Source organism: Podarcis bocagei, assembly GCF_964188305.1.
Source record: "Podarcis bocagei genome assembly, chromosome: 14".
NCBI lineage: Eukaryota > Metazoa > Chordata > Lepidosauria > Squamata > Lacertidae > Podarcis > Podarcis bocagei.
The window spans coordinates 6515995-6543574 of NC_138139.1; the positions used below are offsets into that span (position 1 = coordinate 6515995).

At 44.9% G+C, this 27580-nt stretch overlaps 1 protein-coding gene across 15 annotated transcripts in view; it reads right to left on the minus strand.

Annotated features, from left to right (window-relative positions):
- The window catches only part of TCF12 (transcription factor 12), a 152745-nt gene that overhangs the window by 65730 nt on the left and 59435 nt on the right, over positions 1 to 27580 (minus strand). For all 15 annotated transcript variants that reach the window (XM_081170576.1, XM_081170578.1, XM_081170583.1 and 12 more), the window contains exon 7: positions 1904 to 1968. In XM_081170576.1, the coding sequence (XP_081026702.1) occupies positions 1904 to 1968 (65 nt within the window). The remainder of the gene's footprint in view (positions 1 to 1903; positions 1969 to 27580) is intronic.

The window sequence follows — 27580 nt, forward strand, 5'->3', positions numbered from 1 at the left end:
GCAAGATGGGCAGCATACGAAGCACCACCTCACATGAAACAAACATGACGTGAAATGTCCGCTGCTGCAGCTGTTGGGCCACCACTTACTCCTTGGTAGCAGTGGCAGAAGCTGGCATAGGGATGGCACTGGGCTTTGATGTGGCACTCCAGGTCTCAGCCAGCCCCAGTATCAACCTGTGCTGGTTCTGGGCTATCTGTTGGGCTGAGGCATGCAATGGAGAGGTGAGGAACAGGTGGCCAGGTGCACGGGGAGGGGAGGGATGGGGAGTGGGAGAAGGCGGCCCTTGCTCACTCGTAAGGTGGAGGGGGAAAGCATGAGTGAACGCGGGTTGGCAAAGATGGGGCTTGCACCCAACAGGAAACCAGAAGCCTGGGCTACCGCAGGAGACTGACAGACACTGACAGGCACCCCAGGATTCAAATTGCTGGTGCTGCTGCACAAGTGAGAATGCTTCCCTACCTGACTCCTGAGTAAGTTTGCTGCTGCCTGAGTGAAATGCCGTTTCTCCAGCCACAGTGCAGATCATCTGGCTGGCACTGAGGGTTTGGGGCTAGAAAAGCCGCCCTGCACGACTCCAAAGTAAAAACTGCTCTTAATTTTTCCAATTCATTTGAATACTGTGCTGTTAGAACAAAGGTTGAGGAAGCGGAAGAACTGTAGCTGCCTGCTGCCCTTTTAAATGCACTCCCTGTCTCCCCTGTCCGTCTCAGGGTGTGTGTGGGCAAACTTTGAGCTCCTCGTTTCAGGGACTGTTCAATCTTATTTAGATAGATATTCGCTTCCCTTTGCTGTTTGGTGTTAAGCATCATGTATTTGTCTATTGATGTAAGTGGGCTTATGCAGAAAGCATATTGTTGCTACATACAGATCTGAGAAATTTCAGTGGTGCAAATCTGTTTTGGATATTGTAAAAGGATCTTTCAGGTATGCCTTTTTGCACATGCTCACTCCAGATCCTTGGCAATGTACAACAAAAGGTCTCAGGAAGTGCCACTTACTATTGCCTTGCAAACTGAGAGTGCCTGAAATGTGCAACACAGATCATTTGTTGACAGAAGCATTGCAAAGCAAACTTTGGAAGCATTTAACAAAGCTTTTAACCTTATGTTCTGAGGCAAACCTAGCAGTCGTGGAATTGGAGAACAAGACAACTTGAAGATTGCCTGAACCATAATATTAAATTGTAGTTATAAACTCTAATAATTACAGTAATAAAATATTTATTTAACAGATTTATAAGCTGCCTTCTAGGTGACTACCCTCACAAGGTAGCTTTCAGTCAATATTAAAATTCAAAAATACAGATGACTGTACACATATTACAAAAGCTATTGCACAAAAAGATAAGATAGAGCGGGAGGACTGTAGCTTCACAGAGGGGGAGGAGTATAGCAGAAGACTGACAAACCAACAGGAAGTGAGCCAGAGCAAATGGCAGGCAGAGCCACCCCTCATTGGTTGTAAAGGCGGGCAGGTGGGGATTGGCTCAGGGCAGACTGAGGTTGGCAGGGCAGTGCCAGATGTGTCCTAAGAGCCAAGCCTCCATTGCTACTTAGAACTGATACACATCATGGTTACATCACTGATAGTATGGTTAGAGCAAACCATGGCAAGAAAGATATACAACAAGAGACTTTATAGCATGTCCCCAATCTCCTAACCATGGTTAGAAAATCAGGACCTGCAGGTGAAGCATCGTAGAGGCATGATATTGATATATTGATAAATATATTGATATATTGATAAAATGGGAGAATTGCAGAGCAGAAAACTAACTTCAAACATACATATCCAGATCCTATACAATCACAAGCCATCTGCATTACCTCTGCATGCCCAGAAACACTAACAGCATTAGTACTAATAAGCTGCTGAAATGTTTTAAAACTAAAACATTTACCTGACAGCCTGAGAGTCCTGGTTCTCGACCAAACAATGGAAATTGAGTTCTTTCTGATGTCTTTCCTATAAAATAAAAAATAAAAATGAACTACCTACATGCAGAGAACCTCCTAAGTCGAGATTTAACAATACATCAACACAGCATAAAGGGTACATAAAAGAAAACAAGTACAAATGTTTGATACTTTAAAAGGTTGATTTTTTTTTTATCAGAAGCAAAAACTACAATTATTAATTTCCACACTTTGGCTTAAAATGAGGAACTTGAAAAAAATACATTTGATACACTTGCTAAACCTGTAATGAAAAATGCTAGCTTTTGATGCCTTCCAAGTATGAAATTATTTTTGCTGTTTGATATTGAAAAAAAATGTTATTTACAAATTGCTGCTTAAGACTGCAAGGCATGCAGGGGTTGAGACCTAGATAATCTATCCCTCTTGTAACACAGAATTGGAGTTTCTTGGGAGGTTAATAAGACTGACACATATTTCACTATCGCTTACTTGAAAAACGGACACATTACTGTTAAAAAAGCAAAAGAAAGTTACCAATTTTCTGCTCAAGCAATTTGCCCCCAGCAACTGTCAAGAGACCAAGCAAATAAAATACCTAGCTTGCAAAATTGTTTGAAGCAGTGTGAATCATGCTGTTCATGTTAACTGCACTCAGCATTTTCTTTCCTGTAAATAAGAAGCTCTATACCAAATGATAAACAGCTTTGACTAAAGTATGCAATATTCCAGGCAGGGTTTATAAACAAAATATTTGCACAAGACTAAATTACAAGTACTGAAAAATTGCTGCGGCAGAGGACAAGCTGAAATCTACATCTCTACAACTTTGTGGGAGAACACCTTCCCAAACATATATTAAATAGTCACTTCCTTTATTTACAGACTGCTGCCGTTTGGGCCTTTGCGCTCCCAGGCAGTACAGATTCACTCTGAAATAGGTAACTCCAAGGGCCAGAACAACTAGACCATAACCTCATTGCAAAACCAGCACTGCACGGCTAAATTCTAGATCTGAGATGATTCAGCCCAAACATGTGACATCAACAGCTCTTAGGATAGAATATACTTCTATTTTAGTAGAAGGCAAGGTCTGGCTTTGGGGTGGAACTTATTGTCTGCAGTTTTTACTCTTGGAAGAGTGTACTTCTAACTTGATAGTGTGTGAAAACTCTTAGGAGTTGTTAGAAGAATTTCCAGTTAAACAAATTTTGTATGTGTGGTATGGCAGTACCCTCTTTTTTTCAGCGCCCTACAATAATGCAAACATCTGGTTTCTCTTAAACAGATCAATGTAATTTGACATCAGAGCTCTGTAACAGGAATTAAGAATGCGGAGCCTTCTAGATTTTGTTGGACTACAACTCCCAATGCTGGCTGGGGTTGATAGGAGTTTGGAGTCCATTCAACAACTGGAGGGTCATAGATTATCCATCCCTGCTCTATGACAGGCATGTTCTTCAATACATAGAAGCCATTTTAGCAAGTAAACAGTGTATAGAATAACAACAACAACAACAACAACAACAACAACAACCACCACCACCACCACCACCACCACCATTATCCTCATCATCAGATCAGGAGGTGTTGTGAATCCACAAGGTGACTGTTAATTACTTGAAGTTGTTACTTTTCCTAAAGTATAGGAAACCATTTGCATTAATTTCCTGCAGCATTTTCTTGCCAGCTATTTTTGAAGAGAGATTTAACAGCATGCCATATGTGAAGCGTGTATGCCCATGTAAAAGGTAGGAGTTAGAAACTGAATTATACAAGTTACCATTTTGTAATTTTTATAGGGTCAAAAGATTTATTTGTTCTCTAATTGCTCCCTTCCCAGAAAGATCTTTAGAGCAGCATATGGCCTTCCTGGTCATGGATATGCAATTCCATGCAGCTGACCGCCAATGTTATATTCCAGGCTCTTGAGATTTGTAAGCAACGTTTGAAGAACTGATAACAAGTACTGGTTGTTTTGATCTTGTTCAAATCTTGTTTCCATTTTTAACAATGAGAAATATGTTGGTAGTGAGCTTTTCTGTATTTTTGTTTTTCCCTGCCCACATATTGCATGGAATCTTTAATTTTTTTAATGAAGGTGGGTGCATTATTAATAAAAGAATGTGGGAAGCCAAAGACCTATCTAGGTCAGCATCTTGTTCTCACGATGGCCTATGGGAAACCCACAAACAGGACCTGAAAGCCACAGCACTTTCCCCACCTGCAATTCAAGCAACTGCTATTCTGAGGCATACTTAGTAGGTTAGTAGACTCTAGGAGTTTGTGTAAACCTCTTTTAGAGCCATCCAAGTTGGTGACCACCATTACCTCTTGTGGAAACCAACTATGTGCTGTGCGAAGTAGTACTTAATTTTGCTGGAAATTTCCAACATTCAGCTGCACTGGGTGGCCCCATATTCTAGCATTATGGGATTGGGGCAAACTTTTTCCTATCCGCTTTCTCTGCAATATGCAGTTTTACACACATAGAATTGTGTGTCCTCTTATTTGCCTTTGCTCGAAACTAAAATGTCCAAATGTTGTAACCTTTCCTTACAGAGGAATTGCTCTTGAACTTGAACTCAGGTTTATCTAGCTTCTTCTCCAAAGAGCTCAGGGGTGGTTCTCCTGTGAGGCTGAGAAATAGTGACTGAGCCAAGATCACCTAGTGAACTTTGTGGCTAAGTGGGAATTTGAAGCCAGGATTTCTTGGTCCTGATCCACTCTACAAGATCAGGCAGGGTTCCATGGCAACCCAAGGACTCCTGCTCCTGCTGAGCATGCATCATTTCAAGCCCCCACCCCATGCTCACAGGAAGCATCTCAGGAGAAGAGTGTGTCCTGTCACAACAGTGCTGCTTACATCTCCAAAGAAGGGCAGGAGCCACTGCCATGAAACCAGGTGGTCTCATGAAGTGGGATCAGCCGGGGATAAAACAAAGAGTACATTGGGAAAACCTTCTGCCCTCAACTTCCACTGAGCAACAGGCTGCCACTGAGTACTGGCAAACAAGTGGTGGGGAAGGGAACGCTGCTCCAATATATTCCTTCCACTCCAACCCTCTCACTCTTCCAAGAGAGAAATATTAAATACACACCTTTCCCATAACGCCATTACAAAATCAAATATGCAGCTAAAGAGTTCATGAACTATGTCTACTTAATCATTTAAACTGGTTTGCCAGCACCCTCCTGCATATATCAGTGGTGGCGGCAGCAACAGTGGCACCATATCCACTGGAAAAAAAAAGGAAAAAATGGCACCTGCACAGAATCCAGCAGGGTCAGCACTGTCAGTGCTGGGAGAAAACCCTGATTCTCTACACTTCAGGAGGCATTGGATGGCAGTAGTGATCTCTCTTTCTCTCTCATCTGCTCTGGTCTTAACACAATGCTGGGTGATTTCTGCCTGCACATGGAAAACATCCAAGCTGGTTGGAGCACTGATGCGGAAGGAGACAGCCAAACACTTTGATCTGTCTTGAATACAGTGGTACCTCGGATTACATACGCTTCAGGTTACATACGCTTCAGGTTACAGACTCCACTAACCCAGAAATATTACCTCAGGTTAAGAACCTTGCTTCGGGACGAGAACAGAAATTGTGCTCCGGCGGTGCAGCGGCAGCAGGAGGCCCCATTAGCTAACATGGTGCTTCAGGTTAAGAACAGTTTCAGGTCCAGAACGAATTAAGTTCTTAACCCGAGGTACCACTTGCAATCACTGCCATCCCTTGGGAAACCTGCCTGCTCCTTCTGTGAAGAAGAGGAGAACTGACTGCTGCCAGTGGTTTCCCCATTGACAAAGGCAAGGAAAGTCAGCTTTGTTGGAACTGTATCAGCAGGAAGGATCGTGGAGAATGGAACTTCAGCAAACCCCTCTCTCCATTCTGAAGAGGGAGTTATCTGTGTTTGTATGTGTATGGGATGACCACATCCCATTTTTTGTCATCTCTACTGCTGTCATACAACCCTAAAGGGTTGGACAAGAATAAATGCAACCCTCAAAAAAGCAAAAAAAAAGGGGGGATCCCCATTCCTACTATGATGAATACACACTACATTGATACTAAAACCTCTGATTTAGCATTTCACCATTATAACACAACATATGGCATAAGAATATAAGGAAACACCCTGCTTAGATTTTCACCATCCCAAACAGTTTAGTGTCACCTTAAAATCTGACTCTCTCTCACTGCTCAATCCCAGATCATTTATGAATGCATTCACCCTACCACATTTTGAATGAAATGGTGTGGACTGCAGGGTGATGTGTAAATGTTTGCTCAAAGTTGCTGTAAGAGGTAGAGAATAAAAGAGTAACATCAGGAGGCAAAACACTGTGTTTTTGTTTTGAATGTGCACTCCTGTCATTTTAAAGCTGCACATCTCAGTACCACAAAGAGTTGGGCAGGTTATCACAGTGCCAAAATTAAGAATATCCCTGCATGTAAGAGAGTAAGCTTTTTTCAGCAGAGTGATGCCAGTATAAATCAGAGAGCCATAGGCACTGTCTGTTAAACTACTCTGATGCTGACTCTCCAGTCTTAAATTTAATGGAAATTCAAGTCTTGGAAATTCAGCACACTACATCTTTGGATTTTTTGGGCCCTTCCTTAAAAATAGAGGGAATTAAAATACTTCACAACTCTTCAAGAATTCAACTGTTGATTGCAAAGCAAATACAGAATATAACATTAAACATCCAAATGACTTGGAGTCTTACAGCTTCCAGAACAAAGCAAAGCAATGTTTGAGCACTTTACATGCAATATATGATGATTTCATTTACTGAAACAATATGAAAAAATAATACTACAGTATGTCGATTTTATAATACCGTATATGTGAGCATCCATAGATATCTGGTTGGCCACAATGGATGGCATTTGGTTTGATCTAGCAGTGCTTTTATTTTGTTCATTGTCTTCTCCTAAACATATTCCACTTCACATACACACCAATAAGCATCTAGGAGCAGAGGAAAACCACATACTTTCCCCCTAAATGCATGAGATCCTAAAGTATAATGGATTGCTTGAGCTAAGGTGGAGGGGATGGAGGATTACACACTGGACAGGTACCATGTGCAACATGAATGTTTGAAATAGTTTTCATTTTCCAATACCTGCTTGTTTAAAATTTGAACAGCCTATTTTTTTCTAGCCAGTGTGCAGAAAATGCTAATCAAACAAAACTCGCTAGCAGTAAAGGATCGGACTATAAAAAGGCATGTAGGATTGCATGTTCCCTTGCTTTTATTTCTGCTTAATGTTGCACCTTAACATAACTGCTTCTTCCCAACAGGATGAATATTTCAAAAGATTTGTTGTGCTGTTTACATTTTGAGGCATTTGTTAACCGGTACTCTTCCCCTGGGCCAAAGATGAGCAAATACCCTCTCTTCTCATTGGGCCTATTATCATTTTAATTACGTTCTCTTCCCAGGTGGTCATGTTCCTGGATTGCTGCAGTTTATAAGCAGTTACTAAATACATGCAGAATGTTAACTAAGGTATAATTATTTTTCACAGCTTAATAAAAATAATTATGGTTGTAAGCATATTGTTACTTGAATACCCTGCTTTTGCTGACCTTTTAGTTGTGTGTTGGTTACTTTTATATGTGATGATTTTACAAAAGAGATAACTAGTGTTCTACTTTGCTTGATAGTTCAGAGGTCCACAATTCCATTTCCTCTAAATGTATAGAAGAGCCAAGCAAATAATTTGCCATGAATAATTTGCATAGTGAATTTAGTTTTATTTTTCTTGTGGAGCATCTGTGAGCTGACTGCATTTCTTCCCAATCTGTTTTTTAGTTATTAGGCCATTTTTGAGCTTTCCCCTCTTATCATTGTAACATTTATTTCAGGGGTTGCCAACCATAGTCCGCAAAGATTTTCTCTGGTGCCTTCAGGTGGGGGTCCCAGTCTCTGAGCTTCCATTTTGAAAGAAAATGAAGCTTCTAGCCCTGCTAGAAAAAAGGCTACGAAACAAAATATATAGGTGCCCTTCTAACCAAAATGAACTGGCTTAGCTGCTCCTGCCTGTCAATGTTTGTAGCCAATAAATGAAATCACAGCTGTAGTTGACAAGCGAATTATCTGGACAATAGAAACCACTGGTGTCCTAAAGAGTTACTGTTTCCTACTTCACTTTAGTTTACTTTAACTGTTTTTGTCTTATTTTCAAGTCATTGGATCCACCTGTTTATTGCCCTGTTTGTTTTGTTGCCTGCCATCCACATGGAATAGGCAGCAGGCAGCTACTTGAGATAATTCATGGGTAGGCAAACTAAGGCCTGGGAGCCGGAGCCAGCCCAATTGCCTTCTATATCCAGCCCGCGGACGGTCCGGGAATCAGTGTGTTTTTACATGAGTAGAATGCGTCCTTTAATTTAAAATGCATCTCTGGGTTATTTGTGGGGCCTGCCTGGTGTTTTTACATGAGTAGAATGTGTGCTTTTATTAAAAATGCATCTCTGGGTTATCTGTGGGGCACTGAAATTCGTTCATATTTTTTCAAAAAATATAGTCCGGCCCCCCACAAGGTCTGAGGGACAGTGGACCGGCCCCCTGCCGAAAAAGTTGCTGACCCCTGAGATAATTTTTTGAAAATTGGGGTGGAGGGGAGGAGCAATTCTTGTTATGTTTGTTTTGCTGCCTGCCTGTACATGGAGCATGCAGCTGTTTGGGAAAAAACACAGTTGAATATGAGGGTGGGATGTTGGGTGGGATGTTGCATATGGGAACATTTTCTCATTTCTCATTTCTGCTGCATACCCTGCAGCAGGGATTGTTTCAGAGTTGTGGGTGCAGTCTAGTGCAGAGGCATGCTGATGACAATAATAACAATCATCTTTTTTCCTGCTTGTTGTTGAGGTGTTTGGGGGCAGGGGGAGCATTTCAGGGGCATCATCACCACCTTTTCCTCCTGCCTGGCCCGCAGCAGGGCATGTCCCAAGTATTTGGGGGGTGGGGAAAGAGCTCAGTGCAAAGGTAGAAACATTATCATCATTATCTCCTCTGCATCCTTAATTCTGAAAAGCTTGTAGAGGACACTCAGCTTCAAACATCATACTAGTCTGGGCCAATATTGTTCAAGTACTTCTTCATGTAGTGCATGGTTAAACTATGGAACTCACGTCCACAGGAGGCAGAGACAACTAATAGCTTAGATGACTTTAAAAGAGAATTGGACTAATTCAGCACCCCTAGCTGTGCTCCACAACCTGATTCAAGTAATTTAAAAAACCATAAGCAGCACCTAGCAGGGCCGTCTTAAGCATATACGGCGCCGTGGTGCAAAGTTCCCTCCGACGCTCCCCCCTTTCCCAGAGCTGTCCCTTTTTTAAGGGAGGACGGCACTGCCGGCGGGGCTGGAGGAGGTGGGCAGCGGCTAGAGGACGGCTCCTCCCGCGGGGGAAGAGGCAGAGGCTGGACGCGGCGGTGGCCACGGCAGATGGAGGCTCCAGGTGTGGTGCTGCTTTGGCGTGGGCAGCATGGCGGAGGCAGGCGAGGGTGGCAAGCTGATGCTGGGAGGTGCCACATCCAGACTGCCTCTTCCCTGGCGCCCTCCAGAACGTGGCGCCCTGTGCCACTAGCCTCTATGGGTAAGACATCCCTGGCATCTAGCCTTGTTTGGTGAAGCAGGCACTAACTAACCCTTTGCTACTGGATTTTACATGCAGCATTAACTAGTCTGTTTGCAATGATAAATGAATACACATGACTGTTGAACTTGGAATAACTAGTAACAGTATTCTTAAATGCCAATGTGTTTGGGAGTGATTGATGAAAGGCTAAAACTAGTCTAACTTCCATACATACAGCAAAATCTCCCAGGAATACTATCTCCATTCCTTCAGCAAGATTTCTGTGGAAACCTTCATGAAAAAAATGGTGGGTGCTCAACAATAGTGCTTGCGCACAATGTTTCAAAATCTCCAGGAACCTGCTTATCTTGAACACGAGTTTGGATTAAAATAAGACTAATTCAGATATAAGGCTTTACTGATGCATGTCACATACTAAAATATAAGGATTTCACTACTTCTTAGGTTGAATGGAATGGATAGCTTTAAAATTTATAGAAACTGAAGCTTAGAAGGGTGTCTAAGGGATATACAGAAGCTTTACCTTATTTACTGGGCAGTTCAGACAAAAAACCAATCATAGTCTATAGCAGAGCTTTCCAAACTTGTGTGTCACAACACGTTAGTGTGTTGGCTGCAGTGTGTACGTGTGCCGTCCAAACGCTCCCCGCACTTTTATAAGGGGTTAGTTTGTTAGTAAAACTGAATTACTTTGTCGCAAATGATGCATGTGTGTTAGCAACATGAAAAGTTTGGAAAGCTCTTTTCTATAGTGACAAGTTGTGTGTATGCACTGCCCTCTGCCTTCAAGTGCTCTGACTTCTTACATCTGAACTGGTCAAATTATGGTTTGTGAGTACCATTGTTTGCCAGAAAACCAGACTGTAAGCTATAATTAGGAGGCAAACTATGGCTTGCATGACACAGTCTGTCCAGTTCAACTGCATCAACAAACTAAGGCTTGTCACTAAATCAAAAATAAGTGTCAGGGAACTGCCATCGGAGGAACAGGTGGTGGAAGGGCTCACAGAGGCTGGGAGGGAGTCAGCAGCGAAAGCAGGGACCAGCAGGGGGAGAGATGGGTCTCTGGAGGAAGGTCTCAGGAATGCGGAGAGAGACGCAGCAGCTAAAGCAGGAACTAGCAGGGAAGAGGGAGGGCTCAGGGACACGTCCAGCGAGAACAGCGGGGAGGTGTCAGAAGCTCCCATAGGGAGACCCATTCTTCGCCGGAAGCTGCCACGTCGTGAGTCCAGAAGACGCGTTTCCGTTAAGGAGCTTCTATGCTGGAAGCGCTTCCGAAAACAACCACTGTCGGAATCTACAAGTGACTAGGGCAGACATGTTTGAGGAGCTCTGTCACACACAGAGGTTTGTGGAGTTGCACAAACTCTGAGGGACCACGATTTTACGCACAAGCAGCTAATCATCCCATCACAGCATTCCGACAGTCTTTGTAAGCTGCCTGTGCAGGAGAAGGCATCATGAGCGACCCAGCCGGAACCGGAGAGGCAGGAGTTGGAGCGGGTCCAAGCTTGGAAGAAAGGTACCGAGCGTTGGAAATCCAATTGGCGCTGCAGACGGCTAGGCTTGAGGAGAGAAGGGCTCAGGATGCAGACAAGAAGGGGAGAGCCACCCAGTTCAACAGAAAGGTACCAGGATTGGTGCAGAAATTTGGGGGGGACCCCAAGGACTATCATGCCTTTAGAACAGAGATGCAATATGCCCTCAATGTGCAGTTTGATGAATTCCCTGACGAGGAATCGCGAGTGGCTTTTGTGATTGGGCATCTTGAAAAAGGGGCGAGGGACTGGGTTAGACCCCTAATGGCAACGCACAATGACGTCCTAAAGGACACCATGAAGTTCTTTCGTGCAATGGATCTCATGTTTTCCAGCGATATTGAGGAGGGAGTGGTGCGCAGACAGCTAATGGCTTGCAAGCAGGGAAGCCGATCTGTCCGTGAGTACTGGACTGAGTTCACCATGCTGGTTCACAGATTGGGGTGGGACTTATCGGCGGCACCCATTCAAATGCTATTTGAAGAAGGCCTTGCTTCGGCTGTGAAAGACGAACTTTCCCGGGGTCCTAGGGCGGATTCCATGGATCAGCTGACTAAATCTGCGCTGACCATAGGAGCGCGTCAGGAGGCAAGAGCTTTGGAGAGGCGGGAAGGGAAGGGGGAACGCTGGAAGGAGTTCCGCATTCCTGAGATTCCAGAGACAACTTTCCCGCCGGCAGAGCCGATGGAAATCGGAACAGCGCGCGCGCGCGCAGTTTCAAAGCCCAGTGAGGGGGGAAAGAAGGAGGGAAAAGGCGCCCGGAAATGCTATCTCTGCCAACAGCCAGGTCACTTTGCCAGAGTCTGCCCCCAGAGGAAGGAATGGCAAGGGATGGTGGGAGCTGTTGAGGGAAGAGAGCAGGAAGAACCGGAGCAGGTAAAAGCCAACGCCTGGTTGCCACAGTCGGGGCACAGCAGCCAGGCCAAAGAGCAGTGAAAGTGCCCATGCCAGAAGCTCCTCAACCTGCTCTAGTGATTGAAGTGTCGCTAGAGCTGCAAAATGGACACCCCCTAAAGATAAAGGCGCTGTTGGACTCAGGCAGCTCCTGCAATTTTATGAGCAAAGAGTTTGCTGCTGAACACCAGATACAGATGATCCCTTTAAGCAACCCCCTGCAGGTGACCACGATCGATGGCAGGGAGTTGTTGGGAGGAGGAGTCAGCTTGCAGACCGTCCCAATGATAATGAGGGTGGCAAGGCACACAGAACTGATAGCGTTTAATGTGGCCACCTTGGGAGGAGCTCCTATTATTTTGGGGATGAGCTGGCTAGCGCTACATGATCCGCTGGTGGGCTGGCATCAGAGAGTGGTTTCCTTTGGTTCAGCACATTGCTTAGAACACTGCAGAGGGGGAAAGGGTTCAGCAGGGGCCCAAGCCACCCTAGCAGGGACAGAAGTAATGGAGAAGGTGAAGGTACCACCACAATACGCAGATCTCAGCGACGTGTTCAGCGAGAAGGAAGCTGACCAACTACCCCCGCATAGGCCCTTTGACTGTCAAATCAATTTACTCCCTGGAGCACAGCTTCCTGTAAACAGGTTGTATGCCATGTCAGACCGAGAAATGCAGGAGCTAAGAGAGTTCATTGACAAGAACCTGAAGAGAGGCTTCATCAGAGAGTCCAAAGCAGCGGGAGGTAGCCCAGTGTTTTTTGTGGATAAAAAACACACGGACAAGCCGAGACTGGTGTGTGACTTCAGGGGGTTAAATGCAGTGACAGAACCAGTGGCTTTCCCTATGCCCAGGATTGACGACATTTTGACCAGGGTGCGGAAGGGAAAGATTTTTACAAAGCTGGACCTAAGGGGGGCGTACAACCTGATACGTATAAGGAAAGGGGATGAATGGAAAACCACCATGTTCACCCCTTTGGGGGCATTTGAATATCTCGTGATGCCATTTGGCTTACAAGCAGGCTCGGCGTGCTTCCAATCGTTTATGAACCACGTACTGGGGCCTTTGCTTTACAAGAATTGCGTGGCCTTCCTAGATGACGTGTTGGTGTATTCGGAGAATGAGGAGCAGCATGTGAGAGACGTCAGAGAAGTGTTGAGCAGGCTGCAAGCCAACAGGCTGTGGGTGAAACTGGAGAAGTGTCAGTTTCATACCAAGGAGGTGGAATTCCTGGGGTACCGCCTGTCAGACAAGGGATTGGCCATGGATCCCGGCAAGGTCCAGGCAGTGCTGGAATGGAAAACACCCAAAACCAAGAAGGATGTGCAGAGGTTCCTAGGGTTTGGGAACTTTTATCGTAAGTTCATCCGAAACTTTGCACACCTGACGGCGCCCATTACGGACTGTCTCAGCAGTAAGAAGAAATTTGTTTGGACTGCGGAGGCGGAGCAAGCGTTTGAGGAACTGAAAAGGGCCTTCGCCTCTGAAGGACAACTTCTGCATGTGGATTTACAAAAAAAGCTGAGAGTCGAAACAGACGCATCAGACAGAGCCATAGGGGCGGTGCTTCTTCTGCAGCCAGGGAAGGAGGAATCAGAATGGAGACCGTGTGCCTTTTTTTCGCGAAAGCTGAACAAATCCGAGAGGAACTACACAGTGTACGACCGAGAACTTCTTGCTATTCATGAGGCTTTCCGGAGATGGAGGCACCTGCTAATTGGTGCACAACATAAGGTGCAAGTGTGCACTGACCATAAGAACCTAGAGTATTGGAGAACGGCGCGAGTGCTCAACCAACGGCAGTTGCGATGGGCCCAGGAGTTCTCCAAATTTAACTTTGAGATTTGTTACGTGCCAGGCCCAGAGAACGTTAGGGCGGACGCTCTCTCACGCAAACCTGAATATTTGGAGGGGGAGGGAGCACCCGAAGAAACACATGTCATTCCAGAGGACCGCTGGGTGTGTGGGGCGGCATTGGTGGGGCAAAGGGAACTGGTAGAGGGAACGGTGCATGATGAATACGCCCAGGACAAACTCAGGGGTCTCAGGAGGGAGGGAGACAAACCCGGGGGTTTTGAGGAGAGAAACGGGGCGTTGTATTACAAGGGAGCGTTATATATACCTGAAGGTGATTTGAGGGAGAAGGTACTCAAGCAACTGCACGACAGCCCCACAGCAGGGCATTTTGGGCAACACAAAACCATGTGGCTGGTTACCAGGGAATTTTGGTGGCCCAAGGTCAGGGAAGATGTGCGGGAGTATGTGAGAGGGTGTGACCAATGCCAGCGAGCCAAGGGGGAGAGGCGGGCACCGGCAGGGTTATTAGAACCACTACCCACACCAGAAAGACCATGGGAAACAGTGGCAATAGATTTTATGACTGATCTGCCAAGGTCCAGAGGGAAAACAGCCATCATGGTTGTGGTAGACCTGTTAACCAAAATGGCCCACTTTATAGCCTGCTCACATGCTGTCACGGCAGAAGAAACCGCTAAATTGTTTGTAGAAAATGTGTTTAGGTTGCATGGCGCCCCCTTGAGGGTGGTTTCAGACCGAGGGAAACAATTTACTTCCAGGTTCTGGAGGAAGCTCATGAGCTTACTGCATGTAGAGGTTAATTTTTCAACTGCCCGGCATCCTGAAACCAACGGGCAGGCGGAAAGAGCCAATGGCATCCTCCAGCAATATTTGAGGTGTTATGTGAATGACAGAGAGAATGATTGGGTGGAGAAGCTGGCGTTGGCAGAATTTGCCTACAACAATGCGGAGAACGTGTCCACGGGGATGAGCCCCTTTTTGGCTAATTACGGGTGCCATCCCCGAGCTTTCCCAGGGGGGGAAGGGGAGAACTGGAGCGTTCCAGCTGCAGAACAGTTCGTAGAAGAAATGGAAGCGATCCATCGCCAGCTCCAACTTAACTTAAACAGGGCCAAGGAGGAATATAAGAGGCAGGCAGACAAAAACAGAAGAGAAGGTGAAACCATTAGGGTGGGGGACCAGGTGTGGCTGTCAACCCAAGGGTTACCATTCAAAGGGGGTTGTAAGAAGTTAAGACCCAAAAGACTGGGCCCATTTGAAGTCACGCAACAGGTCAACCCAGTGGCTTTCAGACTCCGGTTACCGAACCACATGAAGCTGCACCCAGTTTTCCACAGGTCGTTGCTGTCACCGTATAAAGGGGACAGAGAAGGGAGGGTCACTCGGGGACCAGCAATGGAGGAGAGGGAACACAGCTACCATGTAGCGGAGATTCTCGATTCCAGGTGGAAGGGAGATCAAGTAGAGTATTTGGTAATGTGGGAAGGGGAACCGGAGTCGGAAAACACCTGGGTCATGGCAGAGGATGTCAATGACGAGGTTTTAATAGAAACTTTTCATCAGAGGTTCCCACGTAAACCTCAGCCAGTGGCGAGGTTCCGGAGGGAATATTTTGCCACCACCGACGAAGAAGAAGAGTTGGAGGGGTTCCCTGATTCCGAGGAGGAGGAGGATTCAGCGAGCCGGAACGAAGACCGATGGAGGGAAATGTTCGAGACGTCTGAAGATGAAGAGGATTCTTTTCGGGGTTTTACCTCCTCACCGCCCAGAGGAGAGGGAATGGGCGGGGGTGAAGGGGGCCCTGGAGGGGAGGTGGATGTCAGGGAACTGCCATCGGAGGAACAGGTGGTGGAAGGGCTCACAGAGGCTGGGAGGGAGTCAGCAGCGAAAGCAGGGACCAGCAGGGGGAGAGATGGGTCTCTGGAGGAAGGTCTCAGGAATGCGGAGAGAGACGCAGCAGCTAAAGCAGGAACTAGCAGGGAAGAGGGAGGGCTCAGGGACACGTCCAGCGAGAACAGCGGGGAGGTGTCAGAAGCTCCCATAGGGAGACCCATTCTTCGCCGGAAGCTGCCACGTCGTGAGTCCAGAAGACGCGTTTCCGTTAAGGAGCTTCTATGCTGGAAGCGCTTCCGAAAACAACCACTGTCGGAATCTACAAGTGACTAGGGCAGACATGTTTGAGGAGCTCTGTCACACACAGAGGTTTGTGGAGTTGCACAAACTCTGAGGGACCACAATTTTACGCACAAGCAGCTAATCATCCCATCACAATAAGGAACGAAATTTGAGCATGTGAAGCAAGGTGGAAAACACATAGGTAAAGGGTTGGCATTATATTTGATCTAATCCACTATTAGATAGGTATATTTCTTCCTCTCAGTGAGTGCAATGTTTACTATTGGTGCCACCTTAAAACAGGAGGGTGTGCTCCAATTACATGGCAAAAATTAGAAGTGCAACTCTTGTCAAGCAAATTCATCTGCATGTTAACTGAATTCTGTACTTGTGGCCCCCAACCAGAATGAGTAATAGTTAAGCTGCAGGCAAAATTGTCTCCATATACTACAATGTATTATCCCTGTCAAGTTAATGTTCTGTGTTGAACCATATGGCATGGGTACATATTCAACAAAGAAAATTCCTTAAACTTGTTATAATCAGCATTTGCAGTCATCAAAAAAAACCTGACACAAACAATAGCTATGGCAAAAGCCATGAACACAGCACAAAAATGAAGAACAGAAGAAGTGAAACTGCTGTGAAATGACTATATATTTTATAATTTTCCTAAGCAACTGATTTTCAATTACACTAAACTCAAGCCTCCTGACACAAAATCATTTTGTTGAACAAATCTGTATTTGTATAATATACTGCATGCAAATAATACTCCTAAATCAATATAATGTGGTATGTGTAACAATGCTGTTAAAAATGAGCACTTTCTAATTCTCATGGTTCCTTCTTCCCCATAGTTGTTGCATAATTACAGAAGTCTAACAGTGCTTCATTAGAAATAAGGCCATTTAAATCAAATATCTTCATATGCATTGAGGGTAGGTCATAGATGAATTAAAAACTCCCCAAAGTCTCTGGTACCTGGCACAACCCATCACATCAAGTCAGAAATGAGGCTCAAAGAAGAGCAGAACTTCGTTCCAGCCCCCAGAGTAGTAACAATAAAATGCTGAGAAAACACACCATCAAATCCTGAACACAGCATCAATTTCGGTTAATTACAGTCTTGTAAGCAATGTGATTATTCAAACAGCTCGTGCAAATGTTAATGAGTTCTTATTTGCATATTTATTTTTTCCTTTGTTGAAATGTCATTATTACATTCTACAGTGATGAATACTGCTGATGAAGTGGTCTGATATGTAATTAGTCATTAGATGGAATGAATAGATCAATTATGAAAAAACTGAGATTAAGAAATAGCAAACAAGACTGCCCAATATTATAAATGAATCTTTGAGAGAGAAAACTAAGACAACCACATAATATTTTTTTGCTATTTAGATTTCAAAATCGTTAACGATAAATAAAACAACCAATTAAAAAAAGTGAGGTTTTAAGGATAATAAATTAATCAGACAGTAGAGGTGTTCTGTGGAAATGGGGGTTAGACCTCCGATGCGGGTCCCTTAAATTATTTTTGATATCAACTATTATTTACAAATGATTGCTCAGCCTTCTAAAGTGTGTGTGAGCATACTGTCGTTGGTTTCTTTAAAACCAAAAACCAGAAATGCATACCACAGAAATGGGAGAAAGTATGGCCTGAAATCCTAGTCTATTTTAAAAAGGAACCTCTTCCTTAGCCTTTTGCGACTACTTGCTATAGTTATTAAGGCAGCGCTTGCTATTTGCTGGGGGTGGGGGAGAACACATTACTGCAGACCAGATGGGAACATTCCACATGACCAAACCAATCAATCACCTTGGTGGGGCGCAGGTGCAACACAGCCGTGTAGCAACACACCATTTCACAGTCTATCGGGCACAAACACATGGTCACCAATCAATGGCACCCTAAGGACCTCAGAGGGGGGAGGCTCTCTCGAGTCTTACTGGTCCATGCCTGATGACTTCATAATCACACATCATTTCATTCACTGAAGGATGCAAACTAGCATTCTAATAACCTTCTATTGAAAGCATTTTAGGTTGTGCATATTAATAAGAGTGCAGTTTGAAGTACAGTCACGGAGCTGAAACTGTAAGGAGTGAAGACGAAAGCGACTTGAAGCTGAAAACTTCTGCCTTGGAGGATATTTTGCTCAGTCCAAGATCAGTGACAATATCATTCATTTTGGAGCAAAATCCACATACGATTCCATTTTCACACAAAGAAGCCATTAAAAAATACTAGGCTAGTGGAGCTAAAGGGGCAAATTTTAATGTGTGAATACACAAACACACCTCCCCTTAGACTACTGCAAAATATTTATTTTGACAACTTTTCTAGTGTAGTACCTATGCATTTTTTTATTATTATAAACGAAGATAATCAAAGCTTTTCTCACTCGTCAGTGTAGCCCCATACTGCCACTGTGTGGCATCTTGCATTCAGACCAATCATTCCTGGGGCAAAAGAGCAGAGAAGGACAGGGAATAAAAAAGTAAAATCTGGCAGCCAGCCTACAGAGTGCGAGTACTTATACAGACCTGCTGGACGATTGCTCTTTTATCTCTTTATATCCCCAGAAGGTTTACATTGTTTTCCTTTTTTGACCAACACATATATGGCATCAAGAGGCAGAATAATGGGAACATATTTCATATTTCATCCAGATAGAATGGCAAGTGTCCACCTTTGTTTTACAATTATACATTAAGTTTCTCCCCAGATGCTAGTCCACTGTTTGATTGCTGGATTGATCTTTCCAACTTTGTACTAGAAGCCTCTCACTAACCACCAAAACTTCCCCTAACAAATTATTATCTCCAGAATTTTATGTCCATGAAATCCTAGGACCATACTTAGCTATACCAAGTGTCGTGAGGTTACTAAGATTATAAACTCCGAATACTTCCACCCGTTACTTGTATTAATCCAGTCTTATTTCCAATGCACAGAAAAATATATGTCAAAGAAGTTTTATGACAGTGTCATGTTCTGCATCTCCACACTGCATTCATGCCTGCTGCTTCTATAGAAGGTAACAAATAATTTACTGTAACTTATTTCAATTATTGCTGTGACATCTCAAAGATCTCCAGTACTCTTAACTTGCCACAACACCAATGGGCCTTTAGTATAACATAGTTTTAGTCTTTATATTTTTTAAAAAGTAAATTTTCATTGAATTTTAACAATAAACAGAAACTGTAAACAGTGTACTTTTCCCGTTTTTGCCTACAGAACTAAAATGTAAGAAGTGACATAGTCTGAACCAGGTCAGCACAGTATTTGTTTCTACGAGCAAATCCATACAAAAAGACATCTGAGAGGCTGGGGGCTGCAGCACATTGCCACTGCAAAATATCTACAATATCTAAAGAGAGAGAAAACACATGTAGCTTCTGCATGGCTGGAGAGACTTCCCTTAACAAAAACATTTTAAGCAGGTCCCAAAAAAGAGTACAGCAAACCTGCCTGGTGTCAATGGGTAGGGAGTTCCAAAGATCTCTTAGAAGTACGGCATGGCTAGAGGACAATGATTTCTGCATAGTTACATATTCCCTCCCTAATAATCCCTAATAAGTAAAGGTACCCCTAATGGTTAGGTCAGTCATGGACGACTCTGGGGTTGCAGCGCTCATCTCGCTTTATTGGCCAAGGGAGCCAGCATGTGGCCAGCATGACTAATTCGCTTCTGGTGAACCAGAGCAGCACACGGAAATGCAGTTTACCTTCCCGCCAGAGCGGTACCTATTTATCTACTTTCACTTTACATGCTTTCAAACTGCTAGGTGGGCAAGAGCTGGGACCGAACAACGGGAGCTCACCCCGTCGCGGGAATTCAAACCGCCTACCTTCTGATCAGCAAGCCCTAGGATTTGCCTTTCTGAAAGATACATGGAAAATGACTCCAAGATCTTCCTTGAATGAACGCAACTAATATAGAACTCCACTGGGGTATTCTGTTTAGTGTGCACTGATTTGCAGTTTTCATTCATCATTTCACTGTGTGTTGTCCCAGCTTTATAAGATCCTTCTGAAATGTCTTGGCAGAGGGCCTTCTTGGTAGTGGCACCCACGCCGTGGAACATCCGCCCATCAGATGTCAAGGACATGAGTAGGCAAACTAAGGCCCGGGGTGCTTTTATTTAAAATGCATCTCTGGGTTATTTGTGGGTCATAGGAATTAGTTCATTCGCCCCCCCTAAAATATAGTCTGGCCCCCCACAAAGTCTGAGGAACAACGGACCGGCCCCCTGCTGAAAAGGTTTGCTGACCCCTGGTCAAGGAGATGAGTAACTATATAACCTTTAAAAGACATCTGAAGGTAGCCCTGTATAGGGAAGCTTTTTTAGGTTTTATGATTTATTATGTTTGGGCAACCCAGTCAAATGGGCAGAGTACAAATAAGAAGTTATTATTAAAATTATTTTTTATGTGTTAATACTCAGTATTACACTAAAATATATCTCACCTTCAAACAAGCATTAACAATATTCAAAACCCTTCACACTACATACAGGGCACATACCTCAAGCGGTCATCCCTTGGTTCCTCCCTTCCTATAGCAGTGAAAGCAAAAAAATGAAGCCAGGTGGTTTAGCGTTACATGTGAACCAGTGCTCATGTGGTTTGCTTCTCCATATTAAACAAGGAAAAAGTTTTTGCAAGTCTTGTAGTAGGTTGGCCTAATTTTAAGAAATTGAAATTGTATGCAGCATTCTGAGCATTTTTACTGTTGATATTCAAATAAAGAAAAATCATGTTAGTTCTATGTTTTAAAAATTAAATAGGACACTTTTCAAAACCATAGTGGTATTTTTCTCTCTAAGCATATGTAACCGGCAGATCAAAATCTTCACTTGTCTTTTCAGATTATCTGTATGCTCCCTTGAGTGAAAAAACCCCTGTATCCTTACACCTGCTCACTCCACAATTTCTTTGCACTTGACTTCAAAGGCAGTGTCTCTACAGTGCTGAGAGCAGCAAGATGGTCACGGAGGATGACCCCCTTAGAGGATTTGTAGCAAAGACAGAAATATCAACGTGGCAACTTCTTGTGACCTGTGAATTATAATGTCCTACACCTGATGGCGGTTGCTGTTCCTCAGACTGCCACAGCTGCTAACAGGGAGGGGGGGGGCACAAATGGACACCTGCTGCAATATACAGATACATTTGTATAAAGCCTTCAGGTATTACTGCGCTTAAAGCCATCTGACTGAAATATTACCATAAACACGTGTGTGTGTAAAACAAGCTGAACGTACTCTTAGATGTATAAAAACCCAAGGGTAAAAAGGCTCTGTATACACTACCAGCACTGAATTATCATGTAATTTAATTTTCCTGAAACCCATTAAGTTTCCATAAAAGGAAAATGAAAAATAGATGACAGCATGTCTTCATTGTGAGCAAAATTCAATTCATGTAACACTTGGGGAGAAATAAATTATATGAGCATATTAGGCCATACCACGTCATCCCTTTCATCAGAGGCTGCTTTATCCATTAACAACTCATTTGGACTTGACTTTTTAAAGTCAGATCAAATGTATAAATTCAGAGTTTGAGCATGCAAGATGTCAATAAGGAGCCTTAATGGATTAAACCCACCCTAAGTGATAAAGGAGGGACACGGGTGGCGCTGTGGGTAAAACCTCAGCGCCTAGGACTTGCCGATCATATGGTCAGTGGTTCGAATCCCCGCGGCGGGGTGAGCTCCCGTCGTTCGGTCCCAGCTCCTGCCCACCTAGCAGTTCGAAAGCACTCTTAAGGGCAAGTAGATAAATAGGTACCGCTTACTAGTGGGAAGGTAAACGGCATTTCCGTGTGCTGCGCTGGCTCGCCAGAGCAGCTTCATCACGCTGGCCATGTGACCCGGAAGTGTCTCCGGACAGCGCTGGCCCCCGGCCTCTTAAGTGAGATGGGAGCGCAACCCCAGAGTCGGACACGACTGGCCCATACGGGCAGGGGTAACTTTACCTTTACCTTTAAGTGATAAAGGAGAGGGATTATACACAAACCAATATGAAAAGTTACATTATCATCATCATCATCATCATCATCATCATGCTCCTCCTCTTGCCCTTCACCCTAAAGCTCCAGGGTGCGTTACAACAATTCAAGCAGAATGCAAAAACAGTTTAAAAAAACTTAAAATTGCAGAAATAAGGTGGCTGTGATGCATCTCAAGTGTCAAACATCAGGGGAAAGTGGTGTGTCTTCAGCCTTTGCTGAAAACTGCCTAGTGAAAAAGCCAGAGGCACCTCTGTGGGGAGGGAGTTTCATAATAGGGCCCCCTCTGAAGATTTCAACACCCAAGAGCATCCAGTAGGGAAGGAGGCAATCTTTCAGATATCTAGGGGCTCTGTCGTTTAGGGCTTAAAACACTTACGTTAGCACCCTGAATTGGGCCCAGAAACAAACTGGCAACCAGTGCAGCTATTTTAAATAGAAACCCAGTCAGTAATCTGGTCGCTGCATTTTGAACCTATTGAAGTTTCAAAGTCATCTTCAAGGGTCGCTCCGCATAAAACATATTGCAAAAATCCAACCTGGAAGTTAGCAGTGCATGGCGTATAATAGACAAGTCGTTTCTGTCCAAAAGGCGAACCATAGCTAGGCACCACAGTTATAGAGTATTCAGACCCAGAGTGTGACAAGAGCAAACAAACAAATATTTTTTTAAAAGTTGTACCAGGGCTTTCATTTCTAAATGTCTCAAGGTACTCGACAATAGTATATCATTTCCAGCTCAAATTCAACCCCTCCCCTTATTCTACACAGCAATGGAAAACAGGATTAAGCTAAAAGTCAGCTTCTACTGGTAAATCAAATCACAGATAGAGAAAATTATAACTGCAGGCCAGAGTAATTAATGCAGTTCTTAGAAGAAGGTAATTTGGTTCACCAGGGATTCACACACACACACCCCACTCAACATTTCTTCCAAATTGCATCATCACGACATCCACCAACAACTGTTGTCTACTATAAAAGCACAATATTCTTTTGCCTTCTTTCATGTCAAACAGCCTTAAATCAAGGTACTCATTTCTAACCATTTACATTATGTGATACCCAATTACGTAGCTTTCAGCAATTTGACACCATCAGATGTAACCTTTGATGGAAAATACCGTATTTTTCGCCCCATAAGACGCACCGGCCCATAAGACGCACCTAGATTTTAGGGGGGGGAAATAAAGGGAAAAAAAATTATTTCCCCCCCAGGTGCGCTGCGCTAATCCAGAAGCTTGGGGCAAGCTGAGGTCAGCGCGCCCCAAGCTTCTGCGTGCCGGCAAGCAGTCCGCTGCCGCCCCAAGCCTCCTGCACCCGGCAGGAGGTCCCGCTGGGTGCGCAAGGCTTGGGGCGGCAGCGGACTGCTTGCGCGCACCTAGAAGCTTGGGGCGTGCTGAGCTCAGCACGCCCCAAGCTTCTGCATGCCGGCAAGCAGTCCGCTGCCGCCCCAAGCCTCCCGCACCTGGCAGGAGGTCCCGCCGGGTGCGCAAGGCTTGGGGCGGCAGCGGACTGCTTGCGCGCACCTAGAAGCTTGGGGCCAGCTGAGCTCAGCACGCCCCAAGCTTCTGCATGCCGGCAAGCAGTCCGCTGCCGCCCCAAGCCTCCCGCACCCGGCAGGAGGTCCCGCTGGGTGCGCAAGGCTTGGGGCGGCAGCGGACTGCTTGCACGCACCTAGAAGCTTGGGGCGTGCTGAGCTCAGCACGCCCCAAGCTTCTGCATGCCGGCAAGCAGTCCGCTGCCGCCCCAAGCCTCCCGCACCCGGCAGGAGGTCCCGCCGGGTGCGCGAGGCTTGGGGCGGCAGCGGACTGCTTGCGCGCACCTAGAAGCTTGGGGCCAGCTGAGCTCAGCACGCCCCAAGCTTCTGCATGCCGGCAAGCAGTCCGCTGCCGCCCCAAGCCTCCCGCACCCGGCAGGAGGTCCCGCTGGGTGCGCAAGGCTTGGGGCGGCAGCGGACTGCTTGCGCGCACCTAGAAGCTTGGGGCCAGCTGAGCTCAGCGCGCGCCAAGCTTCTGCATCCCGGCAAGCAGTCCGCTGCCGCCCCAAGCCTCGCGCACCCGGCGGGACCTCCTGCCGGGTGCGGGAGGCTTGGGGCGGCAGCGGACTGCTTGCGCGCACCGAGAAGCTTGGGGCGGGCTGAGCTCAGCTGGCCCCAAGCTTCTCGGTGCGCGCAAGCAGTCCGCTGCCGCCCCAAGCCTCCCGCACCCGGTGGGACCTCCTGCCGGGTGCGCGAGGCTTGCAGACACTCGCCCGAAGCAGGGGGAGCCCTCCAGAGGGCTCCCCGTGCTTCGGGCGACAGGCTGCTGCCCCAAGCCTCGCGCACCCGGTCGGACCTCCTGCCGGGCGCGCGAGGCTTGCAGGCATTCGCCCCATAAGACGCACCCCGATTTCCCCTTCATTTTTGGAGGGGAAAAAGTGCGTCTTATGGGGCGAAAAATACGGTAGATGCACTGCAACCAACCAGAAGAAAGCATACATGTATGCATGCTCCCATCAATAGTGTGAGCCACACACTTGTTCAATCAAAAAGTACTGTATAAGGATTCCTTAAAAGCAAGCTGCAGTATGACCTAATTCCAGAATCAGATTAAATATCAGAAGCTTCCTTTAGTGTTAAATCTGTCCTGACAAAAGCAGGGTTAATACAGAGCAACCTTGTATGAATGTAGAGGAACATGATTATTTATCTGAATGGGCAAAGGACTCGAAGACATTCAGGTCATTGCATTTTGGATAAAAAGCTGGTAGGCTTCGTTCTGACTAAAAGAGTTGGATTTTGTGTGGATCTGTTTCTATTCAGATTCTATGAAACAGGGCAGATCTTGGAGCACTCCTGCACCACAGTATCGGTAACTACCCATTTCTGCACCGGATTATTAGCTAGCACTCACCCTTTCATGCATATCTCCCTCATATGTTCCCTATCTCACCACCGGGGATCCAGGCTGGGTCTTCCAAACCACCAGGAAGCTGATTCTCTTCATGGTTTGCTTGGCCTAATGTTTAATTGTCCTATTCTGCCTACTTGTAAATAGACTAGGAATATCATGTTGAAGTGCATAAATCAGGATAGGTGAGTTTTAGAGCCACATGGCTAGTGGATACAAGCCAACTTCAAAACATCGTTGCAGACCCATATGCAGTGTAGCTGTGAGGGGTGCAAGCAAGCAGCCAATAACAACATGCACCATTTTAGGTTGGATAAAAATAAGACACAATTTACAGTGCAACAGGGTTGGCGTAGGCATTAAGCCTGTATCCACCTGATCAACCAGCCTGCTGGTTGATGAGCTGACTTTCAACAGCTAGGGTCGGACACTGCTGAGGTTCCTCACAGCATGAACTGATTATAGCAAACTTCCCCTGTCATGAGCTGGTCTTCTGGATAAAAACCCTCCAAGCCCCTCCCATGACACTTCCTTTCAAAGATCCAACCCAATGTCTCTTCTGTCGAAGGAAAGCTGTGACAATCTGAAAACTGATTCAAAATTTAACAACGTTAACATTACAGGGTGGGAAGCTCAACCTTAATACCGAAGTGGAATCAGCTGAGTGGGTCTGCCTCTTTTATGCTCCTGGGGAAGGACAGACCTCTGAAGTCTTTTCTCTCTCTGGTCCAGAAGCTATGCGCCCTGGAAGGTGAACAACAAGGGGATTGAATCAAAGCTCCCAGTTCCTACCCTCTAACTGGCTGCAAGTTGTGCATATCAGCTTGCATTGGGCAGAAGGTTCCCAAGGCTGCATGCTTCTTCCACAAGCTGCACCAGGCCACAATGCCTGCTCCCAGTAAGCTGTGTGCAGGGTGACTTAGGGTTCAGATGAGAAAAGGCAAACATGGGTGGAACAGATATGACACTTACCTTTGTACCAGAGACTTTATTTTAGATGTGCAAAAGTTTTCTTTCTACACACGCACATCTCTCTATCAAGGAAAGAGGCATTAACATAGCTCAATAACACACTCCAACCAGGCAAAAACACTTACGGAGAGTGAAGAGCAGGGCTGGTGATGGGTGTGGTTTGGGGAGGGTTTTTGTTCTGGGCAAGTCTTGAAGGCTAGATGGAGAGGCCTGGGCCTGACCTTCCTCATCCCACCCTAGTTCAAAAGGTACTCACTGTGAACATTAGCCACACTGCAGTCATAATGGCCACATTTGGCTAATCATATTTTGATTTAATATGTCAAGATATGGATGAGCCTCATGGTTTAAAGTTGACTTTATTTTCTGGCTTGTTTGGAAGCCATTAACAACAGTTCCCCAGTTTGAATGCAATGGAAAGTTATAATTAACTAAAGACTTCCCTGCTTGTTTGCTCACTCCTGCAAAGGAAGGAGCATAGCAGCTGCGTATGGGGAATGACTCTCAGCTTATTAAACTAAAAAATGGTTTTTAAAAAACTATACCTATGTTCACGATGAAAGGGGAACAGGAAAGGAAAATTCATGTGGGAGGGAGATGGAGCAAGTGCACATTCAAGCATGGTGAGGTCTGGAAGTGGGGAAATTCACATGAAAGGAAAAGTGAAGCCATGAACCTATGGAACACTCGTGATTTTTTAAAACATGTTTTCAACTGCCTTGTTGGTGTAATTTTGTATTGTCCAATATACGGTTGGTTTTGTGCATTGTACTCAGCTCTGGTATCTTATAGATGAAAGGCAAGTTACATTTGTACTGTACCTATTTTATTGAAAGAAATGAAATTCCAGATATGGCAACATTACCCTGAGCACATTTCAACCTGGTTACAAGTTCATATAATGCCATTATCTCACTCTGGTACCAGAACAACTCAATTGTGTTTCTTGAACTGCAAAGAAAACACTTTTTTCACACTGAGAACATAAACAGGCTAATTCTGGAATTAGGGATGAACACAATTCAGTTCAACATAACAGCTTTACATCCTCTGACAAAAGCACTTTAAAATGTCTAAATGAATATTAAAATGCATCTTTCCACAGCAAATTGTTCATTACTGAATCACTATCAACTCTTGTTAGACAAAATTTCTAGCTCCTGCAATGTACAAGATAATTAAAGTGTTTAATAGCTCCATCATCAAAGACAGTGGCAATTCATAATCTGCTATCTTTTCAAGCAAACATGCTTATGGCTGAATATGATATACAGAAACAATATCCCGTTGACACATAATTCTCTGTTTTTAATACTGCTTGTACGCCAGGACAGAAATTATGAAATATGTTTGTTATCTCAGTTCTAATACTATATAGTTTAAAGAACTGTGAAAAGCAATTGTTGTACTCCAGTTGAGCAAGGGTGAGCAAATCACCAAGCTCAAATCACCAAAAACTGGAGCCTCAAACAGTCTGAGACTCTGGTACAAGAAATGCAGCCAGCATCAAATTTGCTGTAATATTGTAAAACACATCAACCGCCTTTCTAAGAATATCTCACAACTCCAATGACACTTATATTAAAAAGTAAACATAAACATCAATACAGCCTTCCACTTAAAGCTGTCATACAATCTTATAATACGAACAGCAGCCTAAAGAAAAATTTCACCTGCTGCCAGGCAAGAGTATGAAAATAAATGTAGCAAAAGACATGTATGACAAATGTAGCAGGGGTGATGGGAAGTAAATTCCTCAGAGTATGAAGCACAAAAT